The 14,578-nt window shown below is 37.0% G+C and overlaps 1 protein-coding gene across 1 annotated transcript in view; it reads right to left on the bottom strand.

The window, feature by feature from the left end:
* Window positions 1-1,987: 1,987 nt before the first annotated feature.
* The window catches only part of EXOC2 (exocyst complex component 2), a 110,337-nt gene continuing 97,746 nt past the window's right edge, over window positions 1,988-14,578 (bottom strand). The window contains exons 23-27 of the mRNA XM_010000906.1: window positions 12,656-12,711; window positions 9,507-9,629; window positions 7,168-7,229; window positions 5,263-5,322; window positions 1,988-3,075 (exon numbers count right to left, since the gene is read on the bottom strand). Coding sequence (XP_009999208.1) covers window positions 2,982-3,075; window positions 5,263-5,322; window positions 7,168-7,229; window positions 9,507-9,629; window positions 12,656-12,711 — 395 coding nt within the window. The 3' untranslated portion in view covers window positions 1,988-2,981. The remainder of the gene's footprint in view (window positions 3,076-5,262; window positions 5,323-7,167; window positions 7,230-9,506; window positions 9,630-12,655; window positions 12,712-14,578) is intronic.

Raw genomic sequence — 14,578 nt, 5'->3', positions numbered from 1 at the left:
CCCTATTTTTTTCCATTATTTTACTGGGGGATTGAAACCTTGCTTCTGTGTGCCCACACCCTTCTCCCTCCCCATTACATTGATTGCATTTGCTTTTTAATACTTCTTTGCCTACCTTCTGAACTACTCATGACTATTCAAAATAAACATTCAAAATACAGTCCTAGGAAAACGCCTTGACATCTCCAGAGGCTTAACAGCTCAACAGCATATTAGGCCTGAATTTCATTCTAAGTCTTCACCTAATTTTGGCAAAAGGTATTTTACAGCCTTATTATTTCCTAATTTTTTCTCTTAAATGACAAAGAAAGCAAGCTCTCCAGGTTTTTATTTCAGCGTCCATTTTTTTCCAGTCTCTATTGATTTTAGATTTTTCTAGAGGTTCAAGGTTCATGTAATAATTCACTTTATGTTCTGTTGTACTGTTCCCAGCACTCACCTTTGCTTTAAATGTCAGAACCTTTCACTTCTATTACAATGATTTCCTTGCTGTCTCTCTTTTCTCTGGAAGGCCTAACTGACTGTGTATTTTGGTGTGGTCACCCCATCTTTTTCCACTTCCAATAATATTTCTAAACCTCATTGTATCTTTGAACAGTTTTGTGGGTTTTTTGTTTTCTTTTGTTTGTTCAAAAACCACATTGACCACTTCTTGTTTTTTGTAATCTGCTTTACAGAGGAACTACAGCTTACTGTACGTTGGCTATGAAGCCTCAGCAGTTCCAACTCTCCTTCCATGCAAAGGGATTTCTATACATCCTGTTGCAGCATGATGCTCACTGATTTCCTTAATTCCACCAAGTGGATTTATTGAAATCCAGTGCTCTGACTTGACTGTGAGCATATATTTCATATAAGATTGAATTCAAGTAATATTTTGATCCCTTACACATTATTCTTTTACGTGCTGTCAATGACATGTTCTAAAGTGTTATTTCAGAAAGGCAACTAAGCACAAACATCTGACTCCAGGTTTTAAAGACAAGCAACAAGCTGGTGTAGCAGAAAAAGAATAAGAGAATGATCATAGAATCATATCGTAGAATCACAGAATGGTTTGGGAAGGGACCTTAAAGATCCTCTAGATCTGACCCTCCTGTGTTATCAAGGACACCTCTAGCTAGATCAGGTTGCTCAGAGCCCCATTCCAGAGAGGCTTGAATATATATTAATTCAGTACAGAACTTAAAATGTGTTTTCAATACTTAGCAACATGACTGATACAAATGTAGAAAATGGAGACCAGGAAAAATCATAAAGAAATCACATTTTTAGAAAGTGAGGAATTCAAGAAGCACTTATGACCATATTTCTTAATCTTTTATTGTTATGAAGTGAAATCCTTTATAGATCTAGTATTTCAGTGAATATCAGCAGCTAAGACTATGACCAGCTTAGAATGGACAACATTTAACAAAACAGCATTGCCCCAGGTGCTTAACAATTCTCCCTGAAAGCCAAGAATGACATATATTTGAAGTTTCAAACTCCCATTCGACATGCTATTACTACTTACATAGACTTTTATGAGTAAATACATATGCATCAAGTGGTTTCTTCACTTTCTTTAACTTCACATTCTTTCATATTACAGGAACTATATGCTCTGTTTTTAAAGCACGTAGCTGAACTGGCAAAAGAGAACAGTTGACATTAAAAAGTTGTTTGAAAACTCAGTGCACTGTTTTCTCTGAAAAGTCCTACTCAAAATGACTGTAAATACCAAAAGAGTACATTACTGCATGATTTACCTGCAAGTCATGTTTTTAGTCATAAAATTAAACCAAACTCTCACCCCACCAAGCAAGGCCACTTTCTATTAGTTGCCCTGTGTTATATCTTCCTGCATCTTCTATCAAGCCCCAAAATAAAAGTCAGTGTCAAATCTTCCCTGCTAGGAAGACAGTTGTTGACCTTTCTGTAACTACATCTTAATGGCACCAAAATTGTTCTTTCCTAATCCCTATTCCCCTCAACACAAATTCAGTAACTGGTGGTGAAGAGAGGACTGACTAACAAAAGGGAAGGGGGAGACAGTGGCAGCAAGCCTGTAAGAACAAGAAAAGACAAAAGGAGGAAGAAGGAAGCAGCAAAACCAGTGACATACCTTGCTCCTCCTTATTTCTGACTATGCAAGTGGCAATTAACTATTTGACCCCTTAACACAAAAAAATATTTTACTTGAACTGTTTTTAAAAAAACCTTCTAGTTTTATACATTTGGGAGTGCTTTTCTGTTAAATGTCAATGAAAGGAGAGCTTACTTCTAAGGTGAAGGTTATAATAAATATTCTAATAGAAGGGAGAAACAAAAGAAGCAGGAACATGTTTAGTTAAAAAAAGAAGCAAGAAAACAAAAGCCTCCCAAAAAATCAGACTTACAACCACTGAAATTGTAGGTGGTAGCAGAAAAAAGTGATGTTTAAATGCAAAAGAAGCAGTGCCCTTCTCCATATTGTATCTGAACAGTTATTGCTCAGCTGTATCTAGCAATGTTTATGACACACTTCTCAATAGTTTATAGAAGTTCAGTATTCCACTCACATCAGTATCAGTCTACATCTAGAGAGTAAAAGATTGATACACCGAACAACACGAATAATAGTCAAATTTAAAGTGACATTTGCTAATAATACAATTTCATGTATTTTTAACAAATGAAACTGAGATTGCAGCACATTAATGAATATTTCTTCACTAACATACAGCCAAGAAGACTGTATGTAAACAAAATTGGCTTACTCCCCTCCACAGAATGAAATACAGCAGACAGAAAACAATGTTATCCAGATATTTATGACCAGAAGTCTTACTCAGCAGGACACCCCATACCATTACTCAAAGAGTTGTATCTCATGATTTCTCTTTCAGTTAAATTGCTTTTGTTTTCTTCAAAGTTTTCAAAGGAATTGAAGAAGTACAGAAAAAATGGGTGACATTTAGGCACATTTGTCTTTTGAGTTGCCAACATTGTGTCGTTGTCTATGTTTTCATCATTGTTGCTGAAGAAGCTTGAAAACAGGTCAGCTGCAAGTGCATGCTGCTTTTAAACTTGTTTAATAACTCTTCTAGTAACCTGTAAAAGGAAAATAATTACAACTTTGGCAGATTCTGAAAAGGGAACAATTACCAAAAGCTTTGGCAATTCTGTCTGTGACTTCAAGTACACAGTTTGCTTAAAAAAAGGGCCTAAAGTTGGATCTATTCAAATATCTGAATATTATAGATATTTAGAAGTATTCCAATGTGTCAGGATGATTTGTGGGCAGAGGAGGACATAGCCAAGAGATTTATCAAGGTGCTAAAGTAGCTCTTTATATGGCTTTCGTTCTGGATAAAGACCATCTTGAGGGATACACGCTGGCAAAAGGACTGGCAGACAGCATAATAAGATACTTCTGTAAGGAAAATCCAGAAACTGCCAGACTAAGTACCATAAAACCAGTATCAAGGCTCTAGCTTCTCCTGTGTAGCAAATTTCAGTTTTCAAACTTATCTTTGGAAGGTATTTTGTTAATTTTTCTTAAGTATCACGGCTGAAAGACCAGAGATGGTATGACTGTTGTAGAAGAAACAGTAATTCACTGGCAACCACATTTTTTTGTCCTTCATGGATAACAAACTATGAATGAGTACATTTTGGAGCATAGCTATGGTTTGCTTACACCTACATAGCTGCCAAGAAGGTACTTGGTGTAGCAGATAATCCACAAGCTACAGGTGTAGGACCAAGGGTGTTGATGGCTTTGTTGCAGGGATATTTATTGTAACAGTGGAGATGCATTATGAATTTTTATAGTCTTGCTTGTGTGTTTTATTTTCCTCATATTCTAGAGAAGAACATGTTCTCTGAACTTTTTGCTGTATTTCAAAAACAAGCTAGATAGGGCAGACATGTATCACCTCAGCTGTGATTTTTGAACAGCCAGTAACAGAACTGATACTGTATCTTAAGAATAACCCCAAACAACCCCGGGAACAACAACCTGAACCACAAAATCAGTATCTGCTTCCTCAGCAGGCCCTCTTGAAGACAACTATGGCCACATTCATTATTTACTTTCAGAGTAATGCCTGTGAATGAACAGAAATTAACAGCTCTGAATCAGTGCACAAATGTGTGTTGTTTTACATAAACACATGTACATTACAATGAGCTGTTTGGAACAATGACAATTATTGTGTAATGACCTGGGAAACAGACCAAGTTTTACACTGTCTAAGGCTCAGAACTCAGAGGCAGATGAAAAAATGATGCAGTTCTTGATTCTCAGCTGTCCCATGAAGCTGAAATACTTGTGGCTAAGTGAAAAAAAAATTCTACAGGTGTTTCGGAAAGTCTGAGTTGAAAGAACTCTCCTTACTCAAAACTGATTACTGTCTTTAACGAAGTGTAAGAGCTAAGCAAGGCAAGAAGTTATCTTGAGACTTCTTGTGGCTAGCAAGGAGTAGGTTTCAACAGACAGACAACATCTGGAAGAAGGCACAGTCCACAGGGCACAGGCTGTATGTAAAGCCTCCTCATGTGTCTACAAAATATTTTAAATTCTGACTGTTAAGTGCAAACTGGTCTGATGCAGTTCAGTTCCTGAAAGTACCATAATATCAATCTCAAGCTTTAAAACACCTCTACTCACACTAACATATTCATTGCAAATCCATCCATGTTTTACCATACTACTCTTCATTAAGATATTCCTGTAAAGCAGTCTACTAAATATTAGGTTGGATGCAGAAAAGCAGCTTGGTTGTCAAAGGTTGCTATGGTGGGCAAGGAGAAACTCAAAACTCCTCTTCCTGATGTTAAGAATGAAACATAGACCCTACTTACTTGTTTGTAAAATGAAACAGGCTAGTTTTGAGAGTTCCCCATATATCGATTGGCAAAAGCTTGGACTTAGTTCATTGACCATTTTTTTATTGCTGCTAAATTCAGTAAGACAAGACAATGGATCTCACAGACCCTTTAAGATTAAGAAGGAAGGCTAAAATAGACTAAAGTACAAAATAAATAGAAAGCTATGCTGAACTGATATGACTAGGATAGGCAAGAGGGATATGCCACAAAGACCCAGGCTCCTCTGTGTAATTTAATAGGAACAAGGACTTAATTCTTAACTCTGCCCAAAGAGGCTTCTGCTCTGTAATTCAGAGTGGTCAAACAGAGTGAACATTAACCCTCTTATCACAAAGTTCTAATGCAAGAGTAAAAAGTAGTGGTTCCAGAGACCAGAGAGAAGACTTGAAGATGCATTGTACTCACTTTTTGTCAGTGCCACTCGAGAGCTGAGGCAAGGCTTCCAAAGCTTGCTTAAAGCTTGAGCTGCAAGGAAACAAAAATGTTCATATTCCTCCGGTACAAGTCTCAGCATTCACTGTTTCCCTCTGTAAATCCCATGGAGATACAACCATATTTTATCCATTCTTATTTCAATAAATTAACAAAACATTAACTTGACATCTGACATCCATGTGCAAATCAAAAATGAACGGGTCATAGGTTCAAGCAGGTCTCTTGACACTCTCAGTGCAATGTATACCATATGTCAAGGGGAAATGTTAAACCAGTAGCTGCTTTAAGACTGTGCTTGACATCCTGGACTCTTGGAGAATTAGGGAGAGTTGCCAGCCTGCCTTCTGACTCAAACTAAGTGACTATCAGAGTTTGAAGTACACTTTGGTTTTCTGTGTTCAGTAGATGGGTCACTGTGCTGTCCTCTACTGAAGGGGCCTAGAAAGATAATTACAGTAGGTTTGAATTGAGGTAACATAGATTCATAGAATAATTTAGGTTGGAATGGACCTTTGGAGGTCTTCAGGTCCAACCCTCCTCTCCCAGTAGGGCCATCTTCAAGGTTAGTGGAGGTTTCTTGGGGCATTATCCAGTCAAATTCTGAGGAACTCCAAAGAAGGGGTTTCCACCCCTCTCTGGGCAACAGATGTAGAACACAAGCGCAGGGCATGATGCAGGACCTGCACACATAGCTACAATCATGTAATCAAAAGATTAATATGGTGACTTTTGGCAACTACTACTACTGACAAGTCCAGAAACAAAAAGGCATCAATGAAACTCCAGCTTCCAGGGCTTGCTGTGCTTTGCTGCTATGCTGATTAGAGGCAATAACCACTTCTATTTTATCCAATTTGAGCCAGTGCCAACTAGTTTCCACTCAGAAGTCTCAATCACTATCAGACACACAGAATAGGGAAGCAAATCTTTTGAATGGAATGCAGTGACACCATAGGACACTTTCTGTGACAGTATGAAGACACATTAGGCCCTCAAGCTCTTCGATGTCTCCTATAAAATGCTGATTAGGTAAGGTGACCAAACTGCCATCTGTGGGAACATGCAATGCCAATCCTAACAGAAGTGTACGTAATCAAAATAATGAATGAACCTGTTCATATCCAACCCCCAACATAATCACCAAGAAATTTCCATCAATCAACTTTACTCAGAACTGCTGACACCTATCATAGTCTCCTTTAACATGCCTTGACTGCATCAACTACTGGTGCTGCTAATGCTTTTCTTTCTCCCATTATATCAATGTGTGAGTGTGTTCCACACTATTTATCTTTGGTCTTGCACCTCACTGAGAAATGATAAATTGCTGAAAGCCTTTTGAAGGCTTTCATTCTAAGAGACAGTGTGAAGCTCAATTCACTTTCCCTGATTAGGTGTGTGGAAAAGGAGAAGGGTATTGTAAAAGTTTCTGGAGAGCCGTAATTCTCCATGTCCCTATGAGGGTACCCTGCTAGTGTTGGCTTCTGTAGCTTCTCTGATGGGTCTGGCATGTTCTTTGCTGTGTGATTTATGAGATTGCTGTGAAAAATTGGATTAAACTGAGCAACATCTGCTTTTGTCTTGTTAGAGCATAATCGTTCTCAAAAGCTGTACTACTGTTAAGAAGTTTTACTTCTTTTTTTTGAGTGGCAAATACTAGTTTGTGTCTAAAAATTCAAGTAATAAACAGAAAAGTAATTATTTTCTTTCAACTGATAAAACCTTGAAAGTAACCTGTTTTTCATACATTTACTTAGTATATCAAGTATTCTATTTGAAGCAAAATTTCTTAATCCTTTATTTACATGATATGCTTTTGCATCTTTACCAAGGATTGCACTACACTGAAAAAACAGGCATTACAGCCCATCTTACTTGCTTTCAGGTGTTAGGTATATGGCCACAGTATCTCTCAACGCACAGATTTCAAGTCTTGCCTGAAGAAAGAACAGAAATATTGAAACAGTGACACAATGTCCTTTCATCAAGTGAATACTAATATCCCAATGCTTTATTGTTTTTAGATGCAGGTATTTTTGCATGCTGCAGTTGTAAGCAGCCCTGGTTTTAACAGTTTGTTTCCTATATTTCTGGTTGCTATGTCAGGAGACTGCTAAAAGGAACAACTTCATACTTTTGATTCAAGTCCAGCTGTTTCTACGGTCACTATATAGCAGTCTAAAAACATTGGTTTGTCTCTCAGTAACAGTAATAAATGTTCATTTCTATTCCACCTCTTCTGTAGACTGTGACAGAATGATAGAAGGGCACTACCTTAATTTGTCTTTTTAAAAAATAAAATAATTTTAAAAAATTACATACAGTGAGCTTAACTTCCCACAGCTTGGTTTGGCCAGGGAGAAAGGAAACAAATTAAAAGTCTGTCAATACACATTTTATCCTTGGTTTTCCTGTTTAATTTTTTTTTTTTCCATCAGATGAGGAAGTAGAATGGATGTGCTCTGCTTGTTGTCTGTCACCTGGTGGGCACACAAGCTGGGGGATTTTACTCCTGCACCTTACTGTGTGTCTAGGCAAATGTGGAGAATGAACTCAAAAGATTAAACAGATTTCATAGACTGTTTTTTACTCTTTGAAAAGCAATCATAATCATCACAGGTTTTATAGGAAATAGAAATATTCTGCATGTGATCAATACTTTCAAGAGGTTTCATATTTTTATGAAGTGAACTTTATCCAAATTCACATTCCATTCTTGTTCATCATAAAGTTAAAATCTGATCCAGTTAGCCATTACAGAAATTGATCCACCTTTAGACCCAACTAATATGAGATTAATCTTCCAAAACAAAATTTTTATAATGCAACACAAACATCTCATTCCAGTTCCAACAAAAGGCCTTCGCTTCTAAGTCTTCCCCTCATCTATCCCCCAGGCTGGAATCCACTTGAGATTTATTAACTTTTAGTGTCAGAACTTTCTGGCATAAATTACAACATAGCCACCCACCAATTTTATACTCAGAAGAAATGGTTTTCTCACCACAGAATGTTTCACCCCTTTTTGTATGATGCTCCAAACTGAACAGCCTTGGACTTTTTGAAGTCCTACACATAAGATTCTGGAGTCTTTCCTACATTTTAGGAGGTAGCAGTACCATGAGGAAGTGTCATATTGGAAAGTACCACAGCCTCAATAAACATGGTGGATGGGCAAGCCCTGCAAAATTGAGTCAGAGGACGTGGGAACACAGATTCAGGCTTCTCTTCAGGAATGGGTATTTTTTGATCAGTCTGACCAGGCTCAGATCACTCTCACGCTGCTGCTCTCTGCCAGACAGGATTTTTTTATGTTCAGAGGAACAGAAAATGAACCACGAGTGACAAATTTACAGAAGGGAGAGAAAATCCTTTAATTACGGGTTTAGGCAGCAAGTTCATACGGTAGGTTGTCCAGTCAAACAAAACCATATATGGGTGGTTTTGTTGCTATTGATTTGGCTTTAAATAAGCAGTCAATCTTATTTGGCTGTGATCTTCCTAAATCAATTCTTTGTCCACTGCAATTATTACCAGCAACTGGAAAATAAGCCTTGCAATTGGGTAATTTTTTTCTCATCATAATGCAAGAATGCTGTCATGTATGATGGAAATTGGGAGTTTGCTCTTCTTGTCTGTTAGAAACATAGCAATCTTTGAGAAAAAGGGATTAAAAAAAAAAATATTAAAAATTCCCTAGAGTGCTTTAAAACCTATCCAATAGTAAATACAACTACCAATACAGCTGTAAATGAAGAAGGCAGTCAGAATACAAATACCTGTTCTACCCATATGAAGTGCTAGTGTGACAGACAAGTGAATAGTTTTGCAAAGACTGCCAAGATCTTACCACATTGTATTTTCAAGATTTGCAATTCTCAAAATACCTCAAAATTGTTTTTTCTTTTAAAACAATTCTTTAATGACAGCATTTGATGGCATTTCAAACAGATACCATTACAATGCTTTTAATCTCCTAGGATGTAGGCAACCTTTTATGCACTCAGACACAAAGACAACACTGAAATACAATCAAATCCAAGGACCAGTATACCAAAGGGTATTCAATTATAAATCTGAAATAGGTTTTATACTAATCCTTTTTATCTCCTTGCTTTCACTGCTACAATAAATCCCACAAACACATAGATTATACCTCTCTCTGTTTTTCTCTTCTAGATCTAGATGTTTGACAGTACAAAGTATTCGGGTACCTGTAAAGCTCCATTTTTGCTGAAGGATGAAACACACTGCATCAGTCGACTCAGTTCTTCAGAGACTGCTTCTACAACCCTTGACATCACCCGAGGAACTAAGTCTTTGGAAATGGTAAACACCTGATATTATGAAAGAAGAATAATGAGCATAATACCTGTATCAACATAAATATTGTTCACAGTAACACTTCAGTAAAAAGCTAAAAGCTGGTACTTTTATTTAAAGGACTGCTTCATTTTTATCAACGGACAAAAAAAATTCAATGCAAGTGGAATATGAACGGAGTCTTTGGACGCTTGCCCTGAACTTGGACCAATCACCTCTGTTAGCAGCAATGTTAACTATGTGATACACAAGAATGACAACATTCTTGCAATGCTTAAAAGCAGCTAGACTGCAAAATATGAACTCCTGGCTGATGGATGCAGGTAGTCAGGTGGTTGTACATAGACTGCTGTTTTGTAGGTAGCACCTTTGGTTAAGGGTTGTGTCACTGATTAACCCAATTAGATGTTCAGACACTTTTTAGAGACCTATTTTACTACTTCTTCTAGAGTCCTTTTTATTTGACCACTGTCAAATGGCTAGTGTCTTTATACTCTGTGGCAGAGACAGACCTTTGAAAATATTTCAGAATATGGAAGTGTAATGGATAATGGATTTTCATTTTGATTCTTTCACTGCTACCAATTATTAGTTCCCCAGCAAAAAATTACACCCTACTGTTTTTTTATGCATTAAGACCATCTCTTTAACTGCTTCTTTGTACAACTTTTAAAAGCAATACTTGGATCCTCCATTTGAGGTTCAGAGTAGCAATTGCAACACAAAATTAAGCATTAGATACCTGTGCCTGAAGAAAGCATAAAGGGAGCTTTAAGGAAGCGAGAAATTGTTGGTGAATTAAAAAAAAAATAAAAATTTCTACACAGATTTGGGGAAAATGCAGGCCAAGAGGTTGGAATATAGGAGGAAGTGAGATTATAGGTTAGACAGACCATACTTGTGTCAAGACTTAAAGGTGATTATAAAGGTGCACTAAATCTGCTTGGGGAGAAGATGACACAAGGAACTGAAGACAGTGTGACTACAGTGGTGCAAGAGGGAAATGGAACTTGCAGGGTTTTTAAACACTTGCCCACCCCCTCATTTCTGCTTTGAGATTATCTAAAAAATTAAGTAGTTGGAATAATTTTTGCTAGGATGTCTTTGCTTTATGTGAAGTTTGTATCGCACATCGGATAAGGAAATGTGATAATTGACAGAAGATATTCATACATGAGTAAAAGTAAATACAGAAAAAAAATATTTTGCAAGATTCCTACACATTTTTCAGTGATTTAAATAACCATTCCAAGAGGCAGGTCTGCACAGTAGGCTAAGTACACTGACCACATATATATCAGCTATCAGTTGTTACCATTGGTAATTCAAACACACAGACTGTTTTAACTCTTTGGACGCACAAAAGCTAAGGAAACGACATCCTGAGCTGTACAGTAAGAAAAAACCTGAACAAATAACAATTTGAGAAGGAGTCATCTTATTCAGCAGCAAACATTGCCTAGCAATTCAATACAAACACACTGGGAACATGCCCAAAAATCATTTACTGAGAAGAGAGACTATTTGTGCCCACAATGAGTAGTCTTGAAGTTACTATACAGAATCCAGGAAAAAAAAATTCTCAGCAATGGTGAATCATCACAAATCTGCAATAAGAAGCCCTTATTTTGATTTCAGTTAGATTTGAAGGTAGAGAAGCAAGTGTCTTCCTGCTTCAGTCCATGCTCACTGTTCAGTGGATGGTTAATTTTTGCTGTTTCAAATTACAGAAACTTGCAGCCTAGCTATCTGAACTTCAAGCTGACCCAGCTCACAGAATCTCACCGGAAAACAGTGGAAATGGTAGTTTCACCTTGACACCCTTTTCCGTATTTCTGTAACGTTTCACATCTAGAAATTTATGAGGTAACATTATTTAGGCCAAAAGCAGTAACTGTCTCAATGAACTCAGTAAGACTGCACCTTTCTGCTGCAGCATTATAACAAGTAGGCATGTTTACAGAATTAGCTCAATAAGTAGAAAATGCCTTTGAATTTTTGACCTCTCATTTTCACTGTTATTAATTTCCACTGCACTTAAAACCAACATAAAAATCAATGTCATGTTGGTATATATTTTTGGTGTTGCTTATTCCCTCATTCAGAAGCATTTGGTAAAAACAGCAATGCTTCTGTGAAAACTGCTGTAAGTAAATACTGAAATTGAATTAAAAATATTGCAAGTGATATTGAAAGTTTCTGAAAATATTTTAGCTTATATTAATTCTTGTAATTTAAGGAGGAATAAAATAAACAAAAACCTCAAGTGAATCTCATCAGATTTCAAGTAGATGGAAGAGGCAGTGTAGCTATCCCTGTGCTATTTTGAAAGGCAAGAGTGATAGTACTACAAATGCTTGTACCAGGAGAAGTAGCAATCTGGTAACATTCTTGATGATTAGGACAGAGTATGTAGAAGAAAGGCTGTAATTTAAAGGACTGTAGAAAATTCCTGCATGTTATCACAAATGGCCAAATAACTGCAGCTCTGCAGCGTATTATTTTAATTTTGTGCTGGATAGAGACTATAAAACTTCCTGGGTTTAGGATTCTACTTTTTACTCTGTGAACATATATTACCTTTTCATTCTGAGTGGCATAAGTTGTACGTTTTTTCCAAAGCAATGCACAAGCTCATTTTGATATGTTGTGGAAAATAAAGTTAATCAGAGAAGCTAAATATCTATCTGTGTATCTACCTGCCTACCTATCTACCTACCTACCTATATATAGAGAGATTTAATCTGCCTGAAAAGGGAAGATGTTTTAGATTTTTTTTTGGCTTTCCTCTTCATCAGATAGTGGAAACAAAAGGACACAATTGTTGCTGAGGATAAACAGGAACTGTTAATCTCCTTCTGCCTTTAAAGTCAGCAGTTGCATACTTGGTTGGATAAGCCTAAACAAAGCACTTACATCTATAATAAAGACACTTCAACAAAGGCAGAATTTTCAGGGGTGACAACAGGATTTACCATGCAAAGTACCCTGAAAAGATTCATATGAATTTAAGCATGAAACAACCTGAAGTTTTGCTCACCTCTGCATGTACAGCAATGATATTCACTAATGCTTCTTTCAAATAGTTTCTGACACCTGAAACAAAAGAAACAGGGCAATTAATTACTTTCATTCTGTTGTCTCAACAAAGCTATAGTATTCCTCTGTTCAATACTACACTTTTTCTTTTCATTCTTTCACCAGCACTTTTGCAATCAGAAGCAGAAAGAGAAAGTTCCATAGCCACACCACCAGTCTATTTCCTTTTTCAATTCTAATGGAGAAAGGAACATTTTCTCACAGCACAAGGTTAAAAAAGCCTGCAGGTTCCTGTTTCACTATTTGTCTTCTCTGGCAAGCCAATTTCACCAACTTTGCAATTTAATAAATACCGAGCATTATTAAAAAAAATAAAAAAATAACCTGGATATCTTGTCAGAATACACATACCATGGCACAGAACATGGACTACAGCTTGTTAAGTTCTAAAGAGACAGCAAAGACAAGGGGTTTTGATTGTGTAACAGTCTTTAAGATGATCTGACTACTTTATCAGCTTCTCTGACTGTAAATTATTAGTACAGATAGAAACAGCAAGGGCTCTTGTTTCTCTGAAAGCAGTTCAGAAGATATTACTCATGACACTTCACAGGAGATGATACATGCTTTAGTAGAAATTTCCTTGTGGGGACAGTGGAGAAGTCAAATAAGCATTTTATTTACCAAGCATATGAAATGTTTGTCAATTTATGCTCTAAAGGAAATTCTGAACAGAAGGACAACCAGCAGGTTATGCTTTAGTTAGGACAGGCTCAGTCCCCTACACTGCTGCAACTCTGGAATAACTTCCCAAAACTAGACTCCAGTTGTGTAAGATCTAAAATAGGCAAAAAGCTAAAACTGGAAAAGCACTTCACTTTGTAAGCAAAGGCAAATTAGACAGCATTTAACTTATTAAAGTATGCATGAAAGTTGGAAGTGCAACACGAAGTAAGGAAAGTTCACTGATCTATGTGACCTCAACTTATGATTTCAATTATTCTAGCATGAATCAGAGAAAGAGCAACGACCCTATCACTCCATTGGTATATTCAATCAGCAGTAGAAGATCAGAATCCTGGACAAAGACTGGTGAGATCACAAGGTCATTAATGCTGCTGTTATAAAAATTACAAAGCGAACCTCTACTCAGTTCATCTCACTTGCTCCACCTTACCTCAGATAGTATCGATGCAGGAACTCAATCCTGCTACAAAAAATAGCTTTAAAAGGACTTACTTGAGATCATCAACATGAGTTATTCTGTGGGAGAATAGTCTGTCTGAAGTGCTATCTCAGTTGTGCTCGTTTTTTTAACCACTGCTCCCACAATGCATCTCAAGATTTAAAAAGGAGGCACTTATTCTTTCTCTCTTAGACAATTATCGACAAATGTTTTGTAAGAGTAGGACTAAAGGATAACAGGACCCTCCTTGAATGAAGTACAAATGCTTTTATCACCTGCATCTACATTGTGTGATGCAATACGGCCTCGAGTTTAGATTGGAGGGTGCTTCTTGGAGGGCACACAGGTCTCCTGCTGGAAGTGAGGGTACTTGGGGAAAGCAGGGAGAGAGGTGTTGAACAGTGAGTCTTACTCCAGTGTGCAGTCAGGAGGCAGCTGAGTTCTGCACTCAGGTCTGTGTATTAAGACAGTCTCTGTTTCAAAAGCTCACAGACAGGAGGCAAGCATCAAAGGAGATTTTACTGCTCTCACTAAAAGCAGTTTGGTTTCTAAAAATACAAAAGAATTAAGACCTTTTTAGAAGGAATGTTTGATTTTTGCTCTGGAAGAGATGCAAATAACTGAAAAATGTAAAGCAAAATAGAAGCCCTTCCCCACACATTCCAAAACATCTCTAATGACTTTTCTCGCTATCTTTATTTTTTTTTCCTTGAAAAAATCTGTCACTCTTTACATTTA

Source organism: Chaetura pelagica, unplaced genomic scaffold (assembly GCF_000747805.2).
Source record: "Chaetura pelagica isolate M959 unplaced genomic scaffold, ChaPel_1.0 scaffold104, whole genome shotgun sequence".
Classification (NCBI taxonomy): Eukaryota; Metazoa; Chordata; class Aves; order Apodiformes; family Apodidae; genus Chaetura; species Chaetura pelagica.
This window is presented reverse-complemented; position numbering and strand designations above follow the sequence as displayed.